The sequence below is a fragment of the Protopterus annectens genome, chromosome 13.part0, assembly GCF_019279795.1.
Source record: "Protopterus annectens isolate FY-2018-M chromosome 13.part0, PAN1.0, whole genome shotgun sequence".
In the NCBI taxonomy this organism is placed as follows: domain Eukaryota; kingdom Metazoa; phylum Chordata; order Ceratodontiformes; family Protopteridae; genus Protopterus; species Protopterus annectens.
Genome location: NC_056747.1, coordinates 1,173,729,868 through 1,173,754,612, shown reverse-complemented (window position 1 = coordinate 1,173,754,612; position 24,745 = coordinate 1,173,729,868). Strand labels below are relative to the sequence as shown.

Sequence of the window (24,745 nt, the reverse complement as noted above, 5' to 3'; positions counted from 1 at the left end):
TCTTCTGTGCAGTCTGAAGAAAGGGGGAATGGAGCCAAGGGGATACCACATCAACTGAGAACCTGGGTGAGTGGGTTCATGGAGACTTTGGTACAACAAAAGTCATATCCGAGGTATGAATATACGAAAACTGTTTGGGAGGCTTCACCAATATGAAAGACTGATCCAATGATTTAGGATCTGACGGTTTCTTTTTAAAATCTGAAAAGGCTGGATCTGAAGTTCTTTGGATCTTCTTGGGGATCTCTGAAGAAAGTGCACAGGACAAAGAAGCTTTCAGAGACGGAGTAGAGGATCTCTTTCTAAGTTATGAAAGGCCTTAAGGTGTTTACTGGGGTTGTGAGCCCCCTAAGGTAGATGAGGAAGATGGAGGCAGCAGTCCTTATCAAAACAAGTTTGTTTCTCCTATCCATTATTGTCCTAGAATTAAATGCAGCATAAAGAGAACAATTACTGGAAAGATGTGCCACTCCTAGACAATACACGCTCTCCCTGTTGGCATCAGAATTTTGAATTTTTGTGCACAAAGGAAGTACATTTCTTAAAGTTAGTCGGTTCCTTAGCCATAACTAAACTAACAAGAAAAAGGCAGTAACGGTTTGTTTTTTTTCCCTATTTTTTTGTTTGTTTTGTGTTTTAAGTAAGGTTAGCAAACAAGAGCTACCAACTACGGCAGAAAGGAAGAAAGAATACCCTTAAACAGGACAGGAAGGGCAGAAAAATCATGGAAACAATGATATGCTCAAGACTACCAATAAGGTAGAAAAAGGGCAAGACCTAACAGGAGAAACACATGAACATCAGGAGAAACAGATAACTAGAAAAGGCAGAAGGAGGGTAGCAAAAACGTAATATACAAGGGCAAACAAAGTAGAAAACTACTCAATTCTCACAAAAAAATAAATAAATAAAAACTAGGCTCAAAGAGAGGATCCATATTCGTGTGAGATGGCAGCAAATGAGATCTTGGGTACTGTGGGCTGACTGGGGCATTATGGGTAGAATGAGAAGCTTGACAGTTGGAAATGTAAGTCTGTGATATGCGGTCGAATTGGATCAGAGGTCAGATCTGTAACCCATACGTTAAGGAAGAATGAAAAGAACATCATCAGATCATAACTTAAGTTGAATTCCTAACAAGTCAATAGCAAACCACATTAGAAAACAAAAGCGCTTTTCTATCCAAAATGCTGTTAAAAGCAAAGACTAGTACCACAAAATAACAGCAGCACACTTAAATTTAACAAATTGCAATTTTTTTTTAAATACCAGTGCTTAACTTGTTCTGGGTGGCACCAGATGTAAGCAAATCTCTCAAGGTACATAGTCAATGGTGCTAGGCATTGCTGAGTTCTGGGGGAATAAGCAGAACTGTATGCTACGGAGGTAACATGGGGGAATAAGTACAAAAGTAGTCTATGGAGATAATATCTTATGTTATCAGCCTTTGAGTGATGGCCAACACCGGCAAGGAATAATGAAGGTTAAATGCAACTAGGTGTGCCACACGCTAACAGCTCTGGAACAAACCTGTCATGCTATTCTAACCAGACTCCTTGGCTATACAATGACAACACTCAAGCTTTACATACCGATGTTTCCTGCTCTTGCTCTTGTCTTCTGTATTTGCACTGGGCATCAAAGCTTCAAGCTCCTTTAAAGCATCTGCAGCTACTTTCACATCATCTTCATCTAACATGGTCTGGTAAGAATTCAGGAGAAAAGAAGGCAACAAAGATTCACGTTAAAAATTAATTTCATGTGATGGGGTGTTTTGCACATTATGTTATCTTCAACTTCTACAATTATTCACCTTTATTTATCTCTTCTCATAGCACACAGGTAAACTTTACAAGTACAAGGTGATAGTAATGAATAAGGCAAGGTTAATACCAACAAAAACAGCGCTTTCACAAGACTGCAAGTATCACTTCTACAATGCACAGTCATCACTGGGAGTGACTCACTTTAACAGGTAAGAACACAGAAAGCCCTGATCAAAACTTCGAGTAAGATGGCACCACCTCTACCTTGTTGTGAGAAACCATGGCATATAGAGCAGTTTTCCTGCAAGTGTACAACTTCTACACAATATACACAGCACACATGCCCATCTGAATTGGGCATCATTTTTTCGCACTTCTGGCACCTCTTAAAGCCAGAAGTGCCCTTAGAAGGTTAAACCGAAGAATCAGATTTATCAGCCATACCAGAAAAGAAGGCTTAAAGCTGATAAAGATCACACATACACACACACACGCACAGAAAACGGGACAGCAACGTTTTTTTTTTTTTTAAAAGAAAAGAGAAAGGGGTACCAAAGGAAAAGATAAAGGGGTACCAACTACAGTATCCAAAAAATACCTAAATAGGTAAAAGGAGAGTACCAGCAATGTTACGTAGAGAAATCTACCTAATGGTAGAGGAAAAGCGGGGGAAAGATGTCACACATATCCACAAAAATAAAGCAAGAGGAGCGAGTATTCAAGAAGATAAATACAAGTAGAATAAGAGGGATTTAAATAAATTCACAGTAAAAAAACTAAGAAGTTATGTACCTACCATAACGTTCCATGTTAGTGGTCGTCTTCACGCCTTCTTTCTTGCTGGTTGGGGTTCGGAACTGATCCTCAGCTCTGACTCGGCCATCTACTAAAGCTCGAGAGATATTTACTGGCTCGGGGCCTCCCCTTATCCCACAATGCTTGGCGCTAGATACCCAAATCTCGTTTGGCAGAGCTAACACCATAGAAAAAATTTTAAGGACACCTGTTCAAAATACAAGGTTTACCTACAGTACTAAAACAGAGGAGGACGTAACCCAGATAAGACTCAGCCAGAGGAAGAAGGCCTCAAAAAAAAAGGACTCTTTTCGGTCTGTCCAGGCTAGGGGGATGGAGGGTGGGAAGCAAGAAAGAAGGCGAGAAGACAACTAACATGGAACGTTATGGTAGGTACATAACTTCTTAATGTTAAGTTGTCTATCTCGCCTTCATTCTTGCTGGTTGGGACAGCGTCCCTAGCACCTTAGTCCTGGGTGGCTGGCTCATCGGAACAGACTCTTGAGTACAGTGGAACCAAAATCAGCTCTACTCCTAGAGGCCATATCCAACTTATAATGTGAAATGAAGGTCTGAGGAGTGGCCCATGTGGCTGCAGCACAAATATAGATTCCATTGGTAGTCTAGCTTGAAAAGCTACCGAAGTAGCTAACGCTCTGGTGGAATGACTTTTAGGTTTAGTAGGGAGTTCTTTATGTCTCAGCTGATAAATCAAAATAATAATAGAGGACAACCACCTGGATAAGGTTACTTTAGAAACTGGCAGGCCCTGTTTGCCCTCGGCATAGGACAGGAAGAGTTGGTCTGATTTTCTCGTTTGCTTAGTCCTGTCCAAATAAAAACGTAATTGCCTATGAACGTCCAATTGGTGTAACTTTAGCTTTGTTCGAATAGTTAGGAAAAAAAGACAGGCAAATCAACAGCCTGATTCAGGTTTGTTTCAGAAGCTATCTTGGCAGAAAAGAAGGATTAGTCCTGAGTGAAACTCTATCCTTGTGAAACACAAGGTAAGGAGGACAAATACAGAGGGCTTGAAGTTCCAAAACTCTCCTAGCTGAGGTGATGGCTACTAAAAAGAGAGTCTTCCAGGAGAGTAATTTTAAGGAACAGGAAGCCGCAGGTTCAAAAGGAGGGAGAATCAAGGAAGCTAATACAGCTCTTTTGAGTGTGCACCTTTAACTCCTAGTGGGTGTGGCCTGAGCCTTTAAAAATGAAGTTATCACCTTACAATTCTAACAAATACTCAATGACAGAGGTCAAATATGAATACAATTGTGTTTGTCATGTACGCTTCAAGATAAAAATTCTGATATCTTGTATGTAGCATGGTTTTGGAATTATTAATGCAAGTATGAACAAGTAATATTTGACGCCTAGAGGAGCAGTAGGCGGTAACTGCAGATGCACCTGGAGGCATCACTCGGATGTAATGAGTTAAATCCCATGGAGGCGGGGGATCTCTGACCGGGGGCCTAAGCAAAATAGTCCCTTTAAGAAAGCCCTTGCAAAGTTTGTGGGACATGATGCTGGTTTCTGACAGGCCAGCGTGGAAATTTGCAATAGCAGCTAATTGGACCCTAATGGCGGCAGACGAGGAACCAGCTTGAAAAAGTTCTGCTAAAAAATCTAGAACGTGATGGACAGGGGCTGTAAAGGGGTCTATATTCCTAGCCTCTGCCCAGAAAGAGTAACGTTTCCACTTACTAGCATAAGTCTTCCTGGTGGTAAATTTGTGCGAAGAAAGGATGATTTCTCGCACCGGCTGAGAAATATGTGGAAGCCTGGCTAAGGTTGGAAGTGGAGCAACCAAGCTGTGAGGTTGAGAGAGCGAAGGGATTGGTGCAGCCCACCCGACTGATGGATCAAGAGGCCTGGCACTGGGTCCAGATTCCAGGGCTGCTCCAGCAGGTGATGATGCAGGAATGGGAACCAAATTTGTCGAGGCCAGTAAGGGGCAATGAGGATCATCCTGGATACCAATGCGGTTGCCTTCTGAATTAGTTTGGGAATTAGGGGAAAAGGTGGAAATGCATACAGAAGACCCCGGGGCCAATCATGAACTAGAGCGTCTCTGGGGTAGGGGCCGGGGAGGGGGAAGAGAGTGAAGAAATCATTGCACTTGCTGTTGAGAGGAGTTGCGAAAAGGTCGCAGCAAGGTTGTACCCATCTGTGAAAAATTTTGTCCGCTACTGACTGATTGAGAGACCACTCGTGAGGCATGAGAATAGCTCTGCTTAGCCTGTCCGCTATGATGTTGGACTTCCCGGGGATGTGCGTTGCTATCAGAAACCGTTGAGAGGAGATCGCCCCCACTGCCAGAGTCTGAGTGCTTCTCGACATAAGGGATAGGACTTGGTTCCGCCCTGCTTGTTGATGTACCACACTACAGACATATTGTCTGTTTGAATTGCAATAGTCCCGGTGGGTAGAGAGTCCTGAAGAGCTTGCAACACTAAAAGCACCACTCTCATCTCCAAGACATTTATGTGCAGGTGGTACTCTAGAGGTTGCCAAGTGCCCTGGACAGTCCTGCCCTGAAAATCCCCCCCCCCACCCGATCAGGGAGGCATCCGTGATCACCGTGGCAACAGGAGGAGGAAGAACAAACGGTCTGCCCTGGAGTACTAGAGGGGAGACCATCCACCAAGCCAGGTGGTCTTTGCATGATTGAGTGATTATTATGTTGCGAGACATCGGAAGTTGTTTAAAAGACCACTGGGTAAAGAGCATCCACTGAAGAATCCGCATGTGAAAACGAGCCAGGGGAACTAGTATGACTGCTGCTGCCATGAGACCCAAGGTTTTTAGTACAAATCTGGCCTGAATCCTCTTGCACTGTAGTAAGACCTGCAAATGTCAGCGAATGTCTGACACTCTGTCTAGAGGAAGTTTTACAGACAGTTCTTTTGTATTTAATCTTGCGCCTATAAAGGTTATAGACTGACAAGGCAACAATGCAGACTTTTCATAATTTATTGAGATACCTAGCTCGGAACAAGTTTGGATGGTATAATCCCTGGCTCGCAGTAGCTGATGCCTGGTGGAAGCAGTAAGGAGCCAGTCGTCTAGATATGGAAAATTAGTCTGTGGAAGTGATTACTGATGCCAGGAATACTGCCAGGCATTCTGAGGCAGTAGATGGCCAAGAGGCATAGTGCCCTGATGGTGCTCTGATCTACCCAAGAAATCCCAAAGTGCTGAGAGAAAGATACCGATCTTCTGCAGGGGCGTGCAGATGAGCCTGCAGGAGATCTTGAGTTGAGAGCCAGAGTTACCTGCCTCCTTGAGAAGTTGCTGTAGGGTCAGCATTTGTGAATTTTGCATTTTGAGACAGCCTGTTTAGGAGTAGATTTGTCTTTTGAACAGAATGGGATTTTTATTTTTCTTGACCTCTAGGATAGAAAGATCTGCTGTTCCTTTCCCCCTTTTGCTGCTCTGCTGTTGGCCACAGCTCTGCTCCTCTCAATTCCATTATCTATTTGTTCTTGAGTAGTTTTCTTTGTTTTTTTGATTTGGGCATTGTTCTTTGAGCCTCTGTTTTCAGTTTGGAGGTAACCGGTAGAACTGAAAAATGGTTTGGTAAATTATGAATTGTAACTTTTTGTGTGTTCAGTTTTTTTCTGTAAGGGTAGCTGTTATCCTAGAGGAGCTGTTATGTGTAGGTAGTTTAGTAGGTTTACTGGTTAGTCACTTGTGGTGTGTTGATGTAGGTAGAGGGTGTTGATCTGCTGCCTCTGTTGTTACCTTCTGTGCCTCATCCCCTCTGTTGGTACCTCCCTCTGGTTGGTTTCTTCCCTGCCTCCTCTGGTTCTGCTTTGCCTCTGGAGCATCTCAGGGAAAAGGCCCAATTTTGAGTGGAATCAGTTCCTGCTTACTTTTGGCAGGCCCACCTCTGCTTCCTTTTTCTTTACTGATCTGATTTAGTTTTTTTTTTCTCTGTCTGGGTTCACTTTTGCTCCTTTTTCTTTTCAAACCGACTTGAAGTTTAGCCTTAAACAAATCAAATGAATTTTATCCATACAGTTTCACATTGCCTTCTAATTTTAGCCATGTCTCCTCTGTTTGCTAGCCAGTGTGGCTATTCCAGTCATGAAGCCTCAGTGCATCATAGCCACATTTTAAAGAATGGTTACACTAATGCTTAATATTTATAAACCATTTTCTAATACATAATTTAAGTAGTTATTCATTTCTGGTTAGCTGATTAGTTAACTGATCTTACAACTGTTGGTATTTTCTTGGTAATGACTGACATAATAAAGCCAATGGTAAGAAGAGCTGAGAAATTGTTTTTACCCCATCTGTCTTTGACCTTGCTTCCCTTTTTTTTAAGGAACAGGGTTTTAGACCTTGCTTCCGGCTACTCTGGGTCCCTGATGGGATATAGTTGGGGGTCTGCAAGAGGGGCCCTTGTAGAGGTGGGTGTCTGTATGGCACCCTGTGTAATCTGGTGGGGCACAGGGCTGGGGCTGGTGTCTGGAGCTGAGGCTGGGGTAATGAGAATCTGCAGCATCCACCAGAGAGAGAAGAGGATCATCCACCACAGAGAGTGACAGGGTAGTGGAGTGCAAAGTCTCGCTGTGGTGTGGAGAAAAGTCCTAGTCTTCCCCTTCCTGCTGCTGAATTCTGTTGCCATTGGGTTTCCCAAGGAGGAATTCTTGAGGTTTTTCAGAGAATGGAATGGATTCTTCAGCATCAGAATTGGAGGGATGGGAGAAAGGAATCTCTGGAAAGGAAGTTATCTGGCTGGTCATGTATCCATCATCCAGTCATCATCAGCAGAGGGGCTCTCAGGGGCTTCTAGGGGGGTCTCTCTCTCTGCTCTTCTGGGGCTGAGATTGAGTGACTCTAGTGAGAAATTAAAATCTTCTAAAAAGAAATCTTCTTGCAGGTAAGAGGGAGAGGAGGAGCAGAGGGCTGGGACAAGGACTGTTTAGTGATGCTGGCTTTTTTGGCCTTTAGCCTTTTGGCCGCGAAGGCCTTAGCTGGACATGGAACTTGGGGCTGAGCAGCACAGGAGACCGGTAAAGAGAACAAGAGACCATAAGTCAGTAGGTCAGTCGTAAGTGGGTGGAAGGCGGCGGAGGTAAAATTTCTGAGGCGTAGGGAGTGTAGCTAGGACCTCTCAGTTTCATAGTTAGTTCAGTTTTTTTAGTTTGTTTTCGTTTCGGTTTAGAACACTCACAATTTCGTTTTTTTGGTTTTCGGCGGTTTTCGCGAAACCAGACCGCCCTTGATCTTCGTTTTTTTGCTTTGCTTTTTGGCAGAATGCAGTCGGAGGGTCCGGCGGCATAGAACAACACGCGAAGAAACGAAAACTGGCGTCTAAGCGTTTGACGGTTGATCTAGCACGTTATTGAGAAAGAGCATGGCGTACTAACAAGGCTCATCGGGCTGGGGTGGGCACAGGGGCAGCAGTGAGTTATAGGTATTTGTTTCCCTTTGGTTAATACACATTAATTAACGAATACATTTTTTCTGGGCTGCAAGAAGGAGTCATCGCGGAAAGAGTCCTTGGCTTTAGTAGTCTTGGTTTGGTAGTAGTATTTGGTAGAGATCCATTACGGCGGCACTTGCAGGAACAGCTTCTGCTTGAGCGGCAGAAAGACTGAAGAAAATGGCGCGTCGGCTGATGCTGATGCTAGACCGAACCAAGAGAGACGGGTGTCGGGTGAGAATCATGACATCAGACCGAAGCGGACCGGACGACTTTGAATCCCACCGACTAAGGCTGCCTGGACAACAGGACAAACAGTTGTGTTATGACTGCAGATGCATCCATGAAGGACATCACCTTTAATCCTCGCCGTCTCAGGTGAGCAGTAACCACTGCCATGCATTTGCTGAACACCCTGGGGGCTGTAGTGAGACCAAAGGGCAGGGCTCTGAATTGATAGTGACTGGCTCCCAGCCGGAAGTGGAGAAACCTTCTGGAGCGCCTGTCCATTTTGATATGGTAGTACACATCCTGAAGGTCTATGGAGCACATCCAATTGTCCTGACCCAAAAAGGGTAGAATGGACTGAAGCGTGACCATCCGGACCTTCGTTCTTTTAACAGATTTGTTTAACCTGCTGAGATCCAAAATGGGTCTCCAGTCCCCTGTCATTTTTGGTACCAAAAAGAACTTGGAATAAATTCCGGATCCTTGCTGGTCTGCTGGGACTGGATGGATGGCCATTTTTTCTAGCAGTTTTGAAATTTCTGGCACTGCTTGTTCCCTTAGACCAGGTGGAACATCTGGAAGGGACTTGGTTGTTTGTACAGGGGTGTGGACAAAGGGGATTTTGTAACCCTCGGAAATGATGGACCGTACCCATTTGTATGGTGTGAGGAGTTGCCAGGCTTCTGGATACAGTGACAATCTTCCCCCGACTGCCTCCGAAGGTGGACAGTCAGGCAGCCCCTCAGGGGTGCTGAAAGGGTTTGTCAGAGAAAGATTCTCTGCTACCCTGATTTTGCGGACCCCCTCTGCCCCTCGGGCGGCATCTATTATTGTTCCCTCCCCTGCCCTTGGAGGGAAACTCACCACGTGTGTCAGGCACGACTCCCTGGGGTTTACGAAACCATATTTTTCCACTCTTCTGACCCTTAGGGTATGGTCTAGATGGAGTAGAAAAACGGACTCCCACGGCAGAGAGAGTCTTGCCTTCCTGCTCACACTTGGTAAGGGTATCCTTCAACTGTGGTCCAAACAGTTCCGAATCATCGAAGGGGGTATTGATGAAAGATGCCTTAAAGGGGTCAGCAAAGTTACATAACCGCATCCAGGCATGTCTTCTCAAAGCCACGCCTGTACCTGCGGCCCTACTCGCCTCATCGGCTGCATAAGAAATGAGCCGCATGGAGGAGTTGACAATAGAGTTAAGGGTCGCCAGCTGGGAGATGATCTTATCCTGAGCCCCCACAGCTGATGGATCCTGAAGGGTATCACCCAGTTCCTTGTGAAGATCCCTTTGAAGGCAGGTAAAATGGCACAGATAATTCAGCGATCGCATGGAAAAGGTCGCTGAGGAAAACATCCGCTTCCCGTACCTGTCCATTGTCCTAGACTCTTTATTAGGTGGATGGACAGGCACCGAAGGGTCAGCCAACTCCTTCTTAGTGGCTGCTGCCACCACCATGGCATCAACGGGGACACCTTTTGTCAAAAATTGTTTGTTGGGTGGGGCTGTAATGAACTTAGTTGGCCTGCGGGAAGTTGGTTCCACTGTGTCTGGGGCTGACCACGCCCTTTGAGCCACTACTTCCATGAATAGGCCGAAGGGTGGAGACACCCAGGAGGTGGAAGGGTGAGAACCAAATGCGTCCAGGTATACCGACTCGTCCTTGGAAGGGTTAAGGGCAGTCCAGTTCCCCCCCTCTGCTTAGGGATCTCCAGGATGTCTGAAAGAGAAACATCCTCAGAGGGGGATCTTGGGGACCTTTCCGAATCCTCCAAGTCGGTATCAGACGTGACTGACTAGGGGGAGTCGACATGTTTCCTCTTACATTTTCTCTTCCAAGGGGGCTCCTCTGAATGATCAGGAGAGGCCTCGGAAGAGGAAGATATGCCCAATGGGGTGACCTGGAGCATCTGTTCTCCACGCTTGGGGTCAGGAGGGTGGACAGAGACTGATGCAGGCACCATGGGGGGAGGAGCCGAAGGGGCCAATCGAGGAGCCAACTCAGGAGTCAGCACGCTCCTCATGACCTCGAAGGTGCCCCCATCAGGCACAGCAGAGGGTCCCCACTCCGAAGAGACGTGAACCCCTCCCGGCACCGAGGCCGAAGTCGGGGCCGAGCTCACCTGCGCCGAAGCCCCGAGAGGGAGAACGGGGTCAGACAAGGGTCCTATACCACTCGCCCCCTCGGAGCCGACGAGGGAGTCCCGGCGCCGAGATACCTCCAAAGAAGGAACCAATGAAGAGATCGGAGCCGAAAGATGTGGTATCGGCTCTGTTTCCAAGATTCGAGCCCCAACCAGCTCCGGCTCCGAACACAAAAGGGGAGTCGGAGGAGGAACTGCTGAAGACACCGGGACAGCCACAGTCTGTTGAGAAGGGCTGGTTAACATTTTGGCCAGGGCCTGCGATTTAAGGAGTCTACTGACCACCCTCTCCAAGTTATGATCGGATAACCTGGAGGACCGAGAGGAGTGGGACCTATGGCTTTGTTCCGACTGAAGCAATGGTGACCTCGGAGCCGAACGAACCGAATATAAGGAAGGGGACCCTAAAACGTTTTTGGCCCAACGACAGTTCCGACACTAAAGTCAGAGCCAATTGAGGTCTAGGGATGTCGGCTCCAGCCAGAGTCGAAGAGGAGGCAGATGCTCCGCCCGGCGACGGCTCCGAACTGGGAGCCGATGGCTTGGCGGGCTTTGAGGATTTCCCCGACTGAGGCTTCGCCGGGGATCCCTCTGGCTTAAGTAAGCCTCTCAAAATAAGTTTGTTCCTACGCTCCTGCAGGGCTCTCGGATTGAAGGCATGACAGACCGAGCAGGAGTCCTGCAGGTGTAGGGAACCCAAGCAATAAACACGAAGTGTGACCGTCTGTCAGAGACATCTTCTGACAGCACGAGTCACACTTCTTGAAGCCTGAAACTTTAGTATCCTTGAACATACTGGCCCGGGGATACTAAAGACAGAAAAATTAAACGAGTGCTTAAACAAGGCACACAGAAACACTCACACACCCGCATTAGTTAAGCTAACAATAATAACCACAAAAAACTCACACACACACACTTAATAACAACTATCCTTAATAAAAATATACAAATACTAAAATACTACAAGGCTAAACACTACTCCTATAGGTACAACAAGTGTGGGGTTAGCCACTAATAGAGAGAAACAAGGGAGTGGGGGAAGGGTAGAAACTCTCTAACAGAAAACGAGTTTTCTTAGTGGGACAAACTAGGGGATACACAGTCTAACTACACTACAAGGGAAATACAATCTATATATAAGAAAAATACAAGGCAAATATTAGCTAGTAATGCAAAAAAAAAGGATTAATACGACCTGAGCCAGTAAAAGCGCAACCTCGTAGCTGAAGCGTCAAACGAGATCTGGGTATCTAGCGCCAAGCATTGTGGGATAAGGGCAGGCCTCGAGCCAGTAAATAGCTCTTGAGGATCTGCTCCGGACCCCAACCAGCAAGAATGAAGGCGAGATGGACAACTTAACATTTTACTTTAAAGAACTGCCAAAGCTCAAGAGAGGTTGGATGCATCTGACACAAAGCGGCAAACGAGATCTGAGGTAATTTAGAGAGGAGCATTATGGGTATAGCCTAGTTCAAGAGTTTGGAAGATGCGAGCTGAAGAAAATGTCTGAGTCGGTTCCGAGGCTCAGATCTGAGCTCACAGTCAAGGATTATGTGAAGACTGACAGCATCAGATGGACTATTATAAATAGTATGCTGAGGACAGAAGATCATGAATACATATTTACTTCTTTTGTTTTGCACTTGCTTACCAGGAAATTCTGACTGCGAAAAAAACACTGTTTCAGCACAGGCCTAGGAAGAAAAGCTCCAAGAAAAACTGGAAATGTCTGTAGATAAATAATAGCTGTAATAAGGCCCATAGGGCTACACACTGTGTATGTAAGCATTACATATACACAAAAACATATACACATACATACTTACATATATATGCGCGTGTGTGTGTATACATATGTGTGTATATATATATATATATATATATATATATATATATATATATATGTATCACTTCACCTAAAACCCATTTCACCTAAAACTCATTTCACTGACAAGTAGTAATCTAAAGCAGTTCAATGGTGTACGTCCTTTTCCCCACTATAGTGTGATCTTGGTGTTTTATATATTTATATATATATATATATATATGTATATATATGTATATATATATATGTGTATATAAAGTCAACTAGGTGGGTGGCTGTGCCCCCCTCATGTATATCTATATATATATATATATATATATATATATATATATATATATATATAGATAGATAGATAGATATAGATATATATATATACACACACACATGAGGGGGGCACAGCTACCCACCTAGTTGACTTTTACCAAATAATGTAAAACAAAACCACACATCATAAAACCAAAGCAAGTGGGGGGCTGTGCCCCCAATCCCAACTATATATACTAACACCAGGATCGCACTACAGTGGGGAAAAGGACATATACCTTTGACTTGCCTTGTTGTACTACTTGTCAGTGAAATGAGTTTTAGGTGAAATGAACTTTAGGTGATTTGGTTTAGATGAAATGAGTTTTAGGTGACGTGATGTACCCATTTGATGATATGTATTTGTATACACATTCAACATCTATGTACCATTGTGTTAAAGTGGAGCTTTTCTCCCCGTGCCTCCGCTGAAAATAGGATCTGTCCTAGTCATACTTTCCTGATAAAGAAATGTTACAATAAATAAATAAAATAAACAAAGATTCTTATATCAGCTTGTTTTTCCCTCGAGAAAATTTCCAGCAAATGTTCTGTAGGAGTCAATGTCTGCAGCAGAAAATACCTACCATAAATGTAGATGTTCGAGTGTATTCACTGTTGCAGTCATTACAATTGGGTTATCCTGCTGGCAGGCTACCCGCAGTCGGCCCGAGTTCCAAAGTCCTGGCCCGGCGTCGGTTGCTGTCGCCTCTTCCCTGACATCAGTGCGCCAGGGGTATAAAAGATGCAGCCGATGCCATTTTCTTCAGTTTTTCTTGCCCCAGATGTCAGGTGCCCCTAAAAAGGTAGGCTAAATTATGCCAATAAGCATGCATACAGAAAAAACTACTTTTCCTTCATCTACAAGCAAATGCACCACATAGGTTGTATAGAATAGAGAAGTACAGATAAGTCCCAGCAAGGAAAAGGGGGAAGGTGGGAGGGTAACCTGGACTGCAACAGTGAATACACTCGAACATCTACATTTACGGCAGGTACACAACTGTACTATGCTCATCGTATTTCACTGTTGCAGTCATTACAATTGGGTTGAATCCCAAAGCTAAGGTTGAGTGGCTGGTGCTAAACAGGATTAGGAGAGGCTATCAGGCCTGGCTGTGGGTATGGTGAAAGGCTGTCCCATGTTGAGGTGACAGGCAAATGCCCACCATCGAAACTTCTGTTGCAGGCAGGGAATGAGGGTAATTATTGTTTCCCGACTGTTGCAATGTTGAGTCCAAACACTTTTTAGATACCACAGAAGTTTCCTCATATGCAGTCTTGCATATGGAATTAGTAGAATGCAGGATGCCATGAAGCCCAAAGCCTGCAGAATTTTTCTTGCAGATAACTGGGTCTTTGTTGCCAACATTTTGAAGTAAGCAGTCAGTTGTCTGTGTTTGGCTGGCGTGAGATAAGCCATCTGGGCAGTTGTACTTAAGCTTGCACCCGGGAATATTATCTCTTGAGAGGGTACGAGTTTTGATTTCTTTTCGTTTACTGTGTACCCTAGACCTGTTCGCATCTTTTTTACAAATGCCAGATGCTGTAGTAGTGTCTCCTTGTTCTCTGCTTGAATAAGGTAGTCGTCCAAGTAAGGATATATTTGTATTCCTCTTTGTCTGCAAAATGCAATCACTGGTGCCAAGCATTTTGTGAAGACCCTGGGCACAGTAGATAAGCCAAAGGGCAGTGCAGAGAATTGGTAGTGCATTGAGTCAGCTATAAATCTGAGGTATCTTCTGCATGATTGTCTGATTGGGACATGCAGGTATGCCTCTTTTAGGTCTAAAAATCACAAGCCAAGCCTTCTTGCCCAGCATGGGCAGAAGCTGCTGCAGAGTTAACATTTTGAATTTTGGAATATCCAGGAATGTGTTTAGGATAGACAGTTCCAGTACTGGTCTCCAGGCTTTGTCCTTTCTGGGCACCAAGAATAGCCTTGAGTAAAATCCTAGTCCCTGCTCTTGCTGTGGTACTTGTTGAATGGCTCTCATGTCCATTAGAGATTAAACTTGTGCCTCTGCCCATTGACTGTGTGGCAGGTCTGGCATACCATTTGGCCTTGGCAGGGTGTGAAAGTGGAACCTGTAGCCTTGAGATACGATATTTAAGACCCACTTGTCTTGCGTGATCATGTGCCAATTTTGTGAAAAAAGTGCTAGTTTTTCCCCCCAAAGGAGCTGCCAGAAGATAAGTGGTTGGTGTTGGCAGGGGAAAGTCATTGAGACTGTTTCCTGTATGGCTGTGATTTTTCCTCTCCACTTTTGGAGGTAGAAGCACCCCATTGTTTAGGCTTGTATGACCCTTGGGGCTGTGATCTGCCTCTGGAGCATCTGTATCTGCCTCTTTGTGGCCTGTCTGACATTGGAAAGGACCAATTCTTTGTAGGCCAGTTCCTACTAAATTTGGGAGGCTGTACCTGTAAGAAATCCTTCACTGTTTGCATAGATTTAGCTTTGTCTTCCATTTTCCTCAGCACTTCTTCTGCTTTAACACCAAACAAGGTATCATGTTATAGTGGGGCATCCAATAGTACAGGCAGATTCTGTTCTTTTAACCAAGCATGCCTCCCCTAATGACAGAACCTGTAACTGCGGGCCTGCAGGAGGCCTCTAGAGAATCAAAACCACATTGCAAAGTATGCTTTCCTACTTGTTCAGCTGCATGCAATAAATCGTGCATTACTTTGTTTTCTGCACATTCTGAATTTGTCAACATTTTCTGTTTAAGCAGTGACATAAGACATTGCTGATATTTAAGCATATGAAACTGACAATTTAAAGCTCTTACAGCCATGGTAGCAGAAGTATATATCTTCTTCCCCAGTATGTCCAGGGCCCTTGAATGCCTATCAGAGGGGATAGGGTTTTTTGAAGTGGAAGCCTTGACCCTCTTGGGACCCTGAGAAATAGTTTCTGGGTCAGCAGCAGGGTTTTTGTGAAGAAATTTATGAGAATCCGGAACCCTGTAGTATCTGTCTGGCTTAACAGGAGCTGGTGGTAAAGAGTCCGGAGATAGACCGGACTCTGTAAAAATATCATCTACAATGTCTAAAACAGGAGGAATAGCAAGGGGCCTGTGCTGGGGTAATAAAAGGAAGTCTCTGAGCCTTTTCTTGGATTCTGAGTAATCTTGGCTCTCCCAATGGAAATGCTCCCTGATAGTATGCAGGGTCTCCCCAAAAGAATAATCCTCAGGAGGAGAGGCTGAAGGGATAGATTCTTCAGCATCAGAGTCCTCATACGGTAGAAAGGAATATTCATGTTCAGAAGAGGAATCAGAGGAAATGGAAACCTGATCTGAAGATTCATATTCTATCTCTTGCCTAGGCCTCTTATCAGGAGAGGGATGGGAATCCCTAATCAAGGTAATTAGGTCTTTGGCCATTTTAAGCATCTGTTTTTTAGGCATGGAGGCCTGTCCAGGAGAATGCTGTACGTGTTTCTTTGTCTTTAGAACTGCTTTACTGCTTTAGTCTTTGCCTTTGAAGCTGAAGTTGGCTTTACATATAACTGTGTAGGCCTGAAAACACCCTCAGAAGCAGATGCCTGCTCAGCGGCTCCAGACCCATCTGAGGGAATAGTTTCCGAGTGTCCAATACCTTGTGTTTCCAGTGGCCTAGTTGGCTACACGTGGGAGTCGGAAGCGGCCTGTGGCTCTGAGGTAGCGGGCATCAGGGGCTGCGAAAGCACCTCACTGAGAACCGGCAAACCGGCGACAGGCCTAGCGGAAGCCTCGTAGTCGGTTCTGGACCTCGGATGCCTGTCCTTTTCTTTTTCTTTGCACTTTTTATAAACTCCGGTCGTTGGCTGTTCCGACGGCATTACATAATTGAATCTTCGGCCAAAGTAATGAAATGCAAAATCGTAGAGACGCTTAATAGTGCGTTGGTTAAATCTAGCACAAAACTGACATCTAGCAACGTCATGGTCAGGGCCTAGGCAAGGAATACAGTAAGAATGAAAATCCTTATGAGGTATTTGCTTCCCACAAGAAATACAATTATTAACTTTTTCTGACATCGGTCTGGAGCAAGAAAAAAGTTTCCCCAACGGGGTACTTAGCTTTAATGAAGACTTCAGATCTGAAATTCGAATTTGAAAATCTCAGGAGTCGGCTGACCGGCACTTGCCAACTGCATTTGCTTCGGGCACCAAGCGGCAAGAAAAACTGAAGAAAATGGTGTCAGCTGCATCATTTATACCCCTGGCGCACTGACGTCAGGGAGGAGGTGGCAGCAACCGACGCCAGACCTAGACTTTGGAACTCGGGCCGACTGCGGTTAGCCTGCCAGCAGGATAACCCAATTGTAATGACTGCAACAGTGAAACACGACGAACATCAAAGTACAGTTGTGTACAAGTACCATAAATGTAGATGTTAGAGTGTATTCACTGTTGCAGTCATTACATTTGGGTAATCTGCTGGCAGGTTGCCCTCAGTCGGCCTGATTAACAAAGTCTTGGGTCCTGCATCGGTTGCTGTCCCTTCTTCCATGACTTCAGGTTGTCAGGGGTATAAAACATGCAGCCAACGCCATTACATCAGTTTTTCTTGCCCCAGATGTCAGGTGCCCCCCAAATGGAGAGCCAAATATATATGTAATTAAAAACACAAAAATATACCTCCAAACAAAAGCAAATACACCAAAAAGGCTTTTAAGCATAGCAAAAGAAAGTAGAGGTATAGTAAGAGAAAAAGAGGGGGCTGGAGGGAGGGTAACCAGGACTGCAACAGTGAATACATTAACATCTACATTCATGTTAAGTGTACACAACTGTACTATGTTCTTCATGTTTCACTGTTGCAGTCCTTACATTTGGGTAGATTCCCAAAGCTATGTTTGGGAGGATGGGTTTATACAGCATTTGGACTAGCTATAAGGCCCCGCAGGACAGCAGTGGCAAAGCCAGCTCTGGATTTAGAGAATAAAGGTAAATGGTAATGTTTGGTGAATGTATGAACCGAGCTCCAGGTAGCCGTTTCTAGAATGTCTCTAGTAGGAACACCTCTGAGAAAGGCTGTAGAAGTAGATGTAGCCCTGGTGGAATGAGATTTGATCCCCTGGGGGACAGTTTTATCATGGTGCATATAGCAGAAATGAATACAATGGCTTATCCATTTTGAAATAGTCTGCTTTGAAATATCCTTTCCCTCTGCCCCTGAAGTAAATGCAACCAGTAAATGTTCAGATTTTCCTAGAGATTTTGTTCTGTTTAAACAAAATCTAAGTTGTCTGTGTACATCCAATGAATGCAGAATCCATTCCCCCTTGTTCTGTGGATTGGGAAAGAAAACTGGCAAATGAATGGTCTGATTAAGAGCCACACTGTGCACCACCTTAGGCATGAAGGATGGATTGGTCCTGAGAGATACCCTGTCTGTATGAAAAATAATGAAAGGTTCCACAGCCATAAGGGCCTGTAATTCTGAAATCCTTCTAGCTGAAGTGACTGCTAAAAGGAAAACTGTTTTCCAGGAGAGAAATGTTAAGTCTGCAGTAGCAGCTGGCTCGAAAGGAGGGGGAGTGAGTTTTTCCAATACAAAATTGAGGTCCCAGGCAGGGGTTGGAGCTCTCCTGAGTGGTCTTAAGTTTTTGGCCCCTCTGAGATACTGCTTTAGCAGAGAATGAGAGAAGAGGGGAGGTTCTGTGTTGTAATGTGCTGAAATAACTGAGGATGTGTGGATTTTTATGGAGGAAAAGGACAGGCCCTTGTGAAGCTCTCAGTTAAGTACTGTAATATCTGAGGCATATTGGGCACTATTGTGCTTATCCCTTGTGATTGATTCTAGGCACAGAATCTTTTCCATTTGTCAGCATAAGATTTTTCTAGTACTAGGCCTTCTTGCCTCTAAAATGACATCCACCAAGGTTTGCTGAGGGATGCCAAAGGTGAATTTAGGTGATTAGCCACACTGCAAGGTTCAAAGTTTGGAGCAGAGTGTGCAGAAGTTGGTTGTTTTGCTGAGACGGTAAGTAAGGTGTCTGAGGCAGATGCCACGGAGGAAGGTGCGACACGGAGTGGGTACCAGTGTTGGCGAGGCCAGTCTGGAGCAATCAAAATCATTTTTGGTTTGTCCTGTTTGAATTTTAGTAGAACTTTGGAGAGCAGAGGCAGAGGGGTAAAAGCATAGACTGATACGTTTTTCCAACTGAATGATAAGAGCATCCACTTTCCAGGCTTTTTTTGTGATGAGTTCTTGTACAGAATTTGTCCAACTGATAGTTCTGGGGCGAAGCAAAAAGATCTATGTCTGGGCTCCCCCACTTGCATGTCAACATGCTAAAAATCTGTGGTTCCAGTTTCCATTTATGTCGGTCCATGAGATTTCTGCTTAGTTCGTCTGCCAGAGTATTCAGTTTTCCTGGCAGGAATTGAGCTTGTAGCTGTATTTGATAGGTCAAGGCCGTGTTCCACAATGCCATGGCTAGTCTGCAAAGGGGGTAGGAGTGTGTAACCCCCTGCTTGTTTATGTACCACATAACTGTGGTGTTGTCTGTCTATCAGTAATTGTCCTGGAAGAAGGTAGTCCTTGAAGGCTGTCAGTGCATTCTGTACAGCTAGCATCTCTTTTTGATTGATATGAAGGTGCATTTGATTTGGGCTCCATGTGCCCTGAATGCACTTCCCTGCTAGATGAACCCCCCCCAAGCATAGTCTGATGAGTCTGTTGTTAGGGTTTGGGCGGCAGGGGGTGGGGTGAAAAGCAGCACCTTGTTTTGGTGGCAAGCCTCTGCCCACCATAAGAACTCTAGCTTCAGGCAAGGTATGATAGGAAAGTACAGTTTTGTACCTACCATAAATGTAGATGTTCGAGTGTATACACTGCTGCAGTCATTACACTTGGGTTATCCTGCCGTCAGGCGGTTCCCCAGTCGGCCTGAGTTCCAAAGTCGTGGTCCAGCATTGGTTGCTGTCACCTCCTCCCTGGCGTCAGTGCGACAGGGGTATATAAGATGCAGCCGACGCCATTTTCTTCAGTTTTTCTTGCCCCAGATGTCAAGTGCCCCCAAAAAGGTAGGCAATTCAAATTGCTAATAAAACATACATAAGAAAAGCAATCAACAACTTTCAATTACCAGCAAATACTCCCCATAGGTAGTAAAGAGTAGAAGAAATAGGTACGCACCAGCAAGTAAGAGGGGAAGGAGGGAGGGTAACCTGGACTGCAGCAGTGTATACACTCGAACATCTACATTTATGGTAGGATCAAAACTGTACTATGTTCATCGTGTTACACTGCTGCAGTCATTACACTGGGATAGAATCCCAAAGCTGAGGTAGGGTGGCTGGTTCTATAGAGCATTAGGGGTGGCTATAAGGCCCTGCAGCACTGTAGTGGCAAAGCCAGCTCTGGATTTAGAGTATAGAGGCAGATGGTAATGCTTGGTGAAGGTGTGTAAAGAACTCCAAGTTGCTGCCGCCAAAATATCCTTGGTAGGTACTCCTCTGAGGTAGGCTGTTGCCCTGGTGGAGTGAGATCTAATGCTGTTAGGCACAGGTTTCCCATGGTGCGTATAGCTGAAACGTATACGGTGTCCTATCCATTTTGAAATTGTCTGTTTTGAAATGGCTTTTCCCTGTGCTCCTGCAGCATATGCTACCAATAATTGCTCAGATTTTCTGAAAGCTTTAGTTTTGTCCAAGTAGAAGCATAACTGCCTGTGTATGTCCAAAGAATGCAGTAGTCTCTCCCCTTTATTCTGTGGATTTGGATAAAAAGTTGGCAAGTGAATAGTTTGGTTTAGAGCCACACTTGATACCACCTTTGGCATAAACATAGGGTTAGTTCTTAAAGACACCCTGTCTTGGTGGAAAATGATGAAAGGTTCCACTGCCATTAGTGCCTGTAATTCTGAAACTCTTCGTGCTGATGTTATTGCCAGGAGCAGAGCAGTTTTCCAAGAGATCTATTTTAAATCTGCTGTGTTAGCTGGCTCAAAAGGAGGTAAAGTTAATTTTTCCAACACAAAGTTGAGGTCCCAAGTTGGAGTAGGTGCTCTACGGGGCGGTCTTATGTTTTTCACCCCTCTGAGGTACTGTTTTAGCAAAGGATTAGAGAAAATTGATGGATCCGTGTTGTAATGAGCAGATATGGCAGAGGCGTGGATCTTGATGGATGAAAAGGAGAGGCCCTTGTCCAGCATCTCAGTTAAATATTGTAGTATCCGAGGAATATTTGGGACAAGAGGGTCAAGGCTGTGAGCCTGGTTCCAGGCACAGAATCTCTTCCATTTATCCGAATAAGCTTTCCTGGTACTAGGCCTTCTGGCCTCCAGAATGACATCCATAACAGCTTTGGAGAGAGGCATTGCTTGCTTGAATAAAGAATCTTCCATGCAGCTAAGTTTAAAGTCTTTAGCTGGCTGTGAAGTATCTGATTGTTGTGCTGAGACAGCAGATGCGGGATATGAGGCAAAATCCAGGGTAGTCCTTGTGCTAAGTTCTTTAAGATTGGGTACCAGTGCTGGCGTGGCCAGTCTGGTGCAATCAGGATCATCTTTGGCTCTTCTTACCTGTCTTTTATGAGTACCTTTGGAAGGAGAGGTAGTGGTGGGAAAGCATATACTTGTAGGTTGCTCCAGCTGAATGAAAGGGCATCCACTTTCCATGCTTGTGGATGGTTAAGTCCTTGTGCAGAATTTCTGTAGCTGGCAGTTCATTGGGGATGCAAATAGATCTATGTCCGGGCTCCACCATTTCTGTGTTATCATTCTGAATATTTGTGGATTCAATTCCCATTCATGGGGATCCATGATGTTTCTGCTTAAGTTGTCTGCCAGTGTGTTTTTCTCTCCTGGCAGGAATTGTGCTTGCAGATGAACTTGATAGTTTATAGCTGTGTTCCACAAGGTCATGGCTTGTCTGCAGAGGGGATAAGAGTGAGTGCCCCCTTGCTTGTTTATGTACCACATAACTGTGGTGTTGTCTGTCTTTAGTAGTAGTTGTCCTGGATGCAGCAGGTCCTTGAAGGCTGTAAGGGCATTTTGTACAGCTAGCATCTCTTTTTGATTGATGTGAAGATGTCTTTGTTCTGCGGGCCACTTGCCCTGAATACATTTTCCTGCCATGTGTGTTCCCCAGGCGTAATCCGATGCATCTGTTGTCAGTGTTTGCCTGGCTGTGGGTTGAGTAAAAGGCTGTCCCTTGTTGAGATGACAAGCTTGAGCCCACCACTGAAACTCCTGTTGAAGGCAAGGAATTAGTGGTATAACTGCTTCCAAACTTTGACAGTGTTGTGACCAGACACTCTTTAGGTACCATTGTAGTTTCCTCATATGCAGTCTGGCATATGGAATTAGCAGAATGCAAGATGCCATGTAACCCAAGGCCTGCAGAATTTTTCTTGCAGGGAGATGGGTTCTTGTTGCCATCAATTGAAAATATTGAGTCAGTAGTCCTTGCTTGTCTGGCGTGAGATAAGCCATCTGGGCCGTTGTATTCAAGCTGGCACCCAGGAATATTGTCTCTTGTGAGGGTGCTAGTTTTGATTTCTTTTTGTTTGCTGTGTACCCTAGGCAACTTAATAACATTTTTACAAATGACAGATGCTTTAGAAGAATGTCCTTGCTCTCTGCTTGAATCAGGCAGTCGTCCAGCTACGGATAAATTTGAATTCCTTTCTGTCTGCAAAATGCAATTACTGGTGCCAGGCACTTCGTGAAGACCCTGGGCGCAGTAGATAAGCCAAAGGGCAGTGCAGATAATTGATAGTGCATTGAACCAACTATGAATCTGAGGTATCTTCTGCAATTTTGTCTGACAGGGACATGCAGGTATGCCTCCTTGAGGTCCAATGGTACGAGCCAAGCTTTCTTGCCCAGCATAGGAAGAAGCTGCTGTAGTGTCAACATTTTGATTTTCGGAACATCCAGGTAAGTGTTTAGAGAAGAATGGGCCTCCAGGCTTTGTCCTTTCTGGGAACCAAAAAGAGTCTTGAGTAAAATCCTTGTCCTTGCTCCTGTGGTGGTACCTTTTGAATAGCTCTCATGTCCATGAGTGCTGTTATTTGTTTTTGAGCCTCTGCCCATTGATTTGGTGGCAGATTTGGCATTCCTTTTAACCTTGGCAGAATGTGAAAGTGGAACCTGTAACCTTGAGACACAATGTTGAGAACCCATTTGTCTTTGGTGATCATATGCCAATTGTGATAGAAAAGTGCCAGTTTTCCTCCCATGGGGGCTGCCAAAAGAGAGCTGTTTGGCAGCTGTAGTGGGAAGTCATTGGGGCTGTTTTTTATATGGTTGGGGCCTGTCTTCCCCTTCCTTCTGCCCTGATGCACCCCATTGTCGAGGTCTGTAAGGATCTTGTGGTTGACCTCTACCTCTTGGATGTCTGTATCTGCCCCTTTGAGGTCTGTCTGTAGCTGGAAAGGACCAATTCTTTGTTGGCCAATTTCTGCTAAATCGAGGAGGATGAACCTGTAAGAAATCCTTCACCGTTTGCACAGGTTTTGCCTTATCCTCCATTTTCTTTAATACCACTTCTGCCTTAACTCCAAACAACACAGCCTGCTGCAAAGGTGCATCCAATAGTTTTGCTTTAACATGATCTGGTAACGTTATGCTCTTTTAACCAAGCATGTCTTCTAATGACAGAACCTGTAACTGCTGCTCTACAGGAGGCCTCTAAAGAATCAAAACCACATTGCAAAGTATGTTTTCCCACTTGTTCAGCTGCATGCAATAAATCCTGCATTTCCTTGAAATTAGGAGGATCTGAATCTGGAAGCATTTTTTGTTTCAACTGAAACATCAAAAATTGCTGACATTTTAGCATGTGAAACTGACAACTTAAGGCCCTCATTGCTAAAGTTGCAGACGTATATACTTTCTTCCCCCATCTGTCTAATGCTCTGGAATCTCTGTAAGAGAGCACTGGATTCTTTGCTGATGAGGCCTTAACCCCTTTGGGTCCCTGAGAAATAGTTTCAGGGTCAGCAACAGGGCTTTTATAAAGAAATTTGTGAGAGTCAGGGACTCTGTAGCATCTGTCAGGCTTAACTGGGGCTGGAGGTAAAGAATCAGGATTTAAGCTGAATTCAGTATACACATCATCCACAATATCTAACACTGGCAGAATAGCAAGGGGTCTGTGTTGAGGTAATAAAAGGAAGTCTCTGAGCCTTTTCTTGGATTCTGAGTAATCCTGGCCTTCCCAATGGAAATGCTCCCTCATGGTATGTAAGGTTTCCCCAAAGGAGTAGTCTTCAGGCGGAGAGGCTGATGGAATAGATTCCTCAGCATCAGAATCCTCATAAGGTGGTAAGAAATATCCTAGGTCAGAGGATGAATCTGAGGAGATGGACACCTGGTCGGATGAGTCATAGTCTGCATCCTGTCTAGGCCTTTTATCAGGAGGGGGATGGGACCCCCTGATCAGAGTGATTAGGTCTTCGGCCATTTTGAGCATTTGTTTCTTAGGCATGGAGGCCTGTCCTGGAGAATGTTGTATTTGTTTCTTTGTTTTTAAAGGAAATTTAGACTTAGCAGAAGGTTTAATATGCTTAACTGAGTAGGTCTGAAAACACCCTCTGAAGCTGGGTTCAGCTACTCCGGATCTCTCTGAAGGGTTAGTTTCGGTAGGCTGAAAATCTTGTGCGTCCGATGGCCCAGCCAACTCCACGTGGGAGTCAGAGGCGGCCTGTGGTTCTACAGAAGCAGTCGTCAGGGGCTGCGAAGGCACCTCGCTGAAAACCGGAGAACCGGTGACTGGCCTAGAAGAGGCTTCGTCATCAGTTTTGGGCCTCGGGTGCCTATCCTTGTCTTTGCGCTTTTTATGTATTCCGGTCGTCGGAAGTTCTGACGGCATGGTGTAATTGAATTTTCTGCCAAAATAATGTCGGGCAAAATCAAACCGACGTTTATTAGTGTGCTTGTTAAACCTAGCACAAAATTGACAACCAGTGGCGTTGTGGTCTGGGCCGAGGCATGGAATACAATAAGAATGGAAATCCTTATGAGGTATTTGCTTCCCACAAGAAATACAGTTATTAACTTTTACTGACATCGATCTGAGGCAAGAAAAAGTTTCCCCAACAGGGTACTTAGCATTGTAGAAGACTTCGGTTTCAGGATTCCGAATTCAAACCTCAGGAGTTGGCCGACCTGCACTTGCGAACTGCTTTTGCTTCGGGCACCGCGCGGCAAGAAAGACTGAAGAAAATGGCGTTGGCTGCATCTTATATATCCCTGTCGCACTGACGTCAGGGAAGAGGCGACAGCAACCAACGCCGGAC

General features: G+C 44.9%; 1 protein-coding gene across 1 annotated transcript in view; it reads right to left on the bottom strand.

Annotated features, from left to right (window-relative positions):
* DHX8 (DEAH-box helicase 8) overlaps positions 1-24,745 on the bottom strand; it is a 959,075-nt gene that overhangs the window by 800,380 nt on the left and 133,950 nt on the right. The window contains exon 5 of the mRNA XM_044055176.1: positions 1,593-1,702. Within this exon, the coding sequence (XP_043911111.1) occupies positions 1,593-1,702 (110 nt within the window). The remainder of the gene's footprint in view (positions 1-1,592; positions 1,703-24,745) is intronic.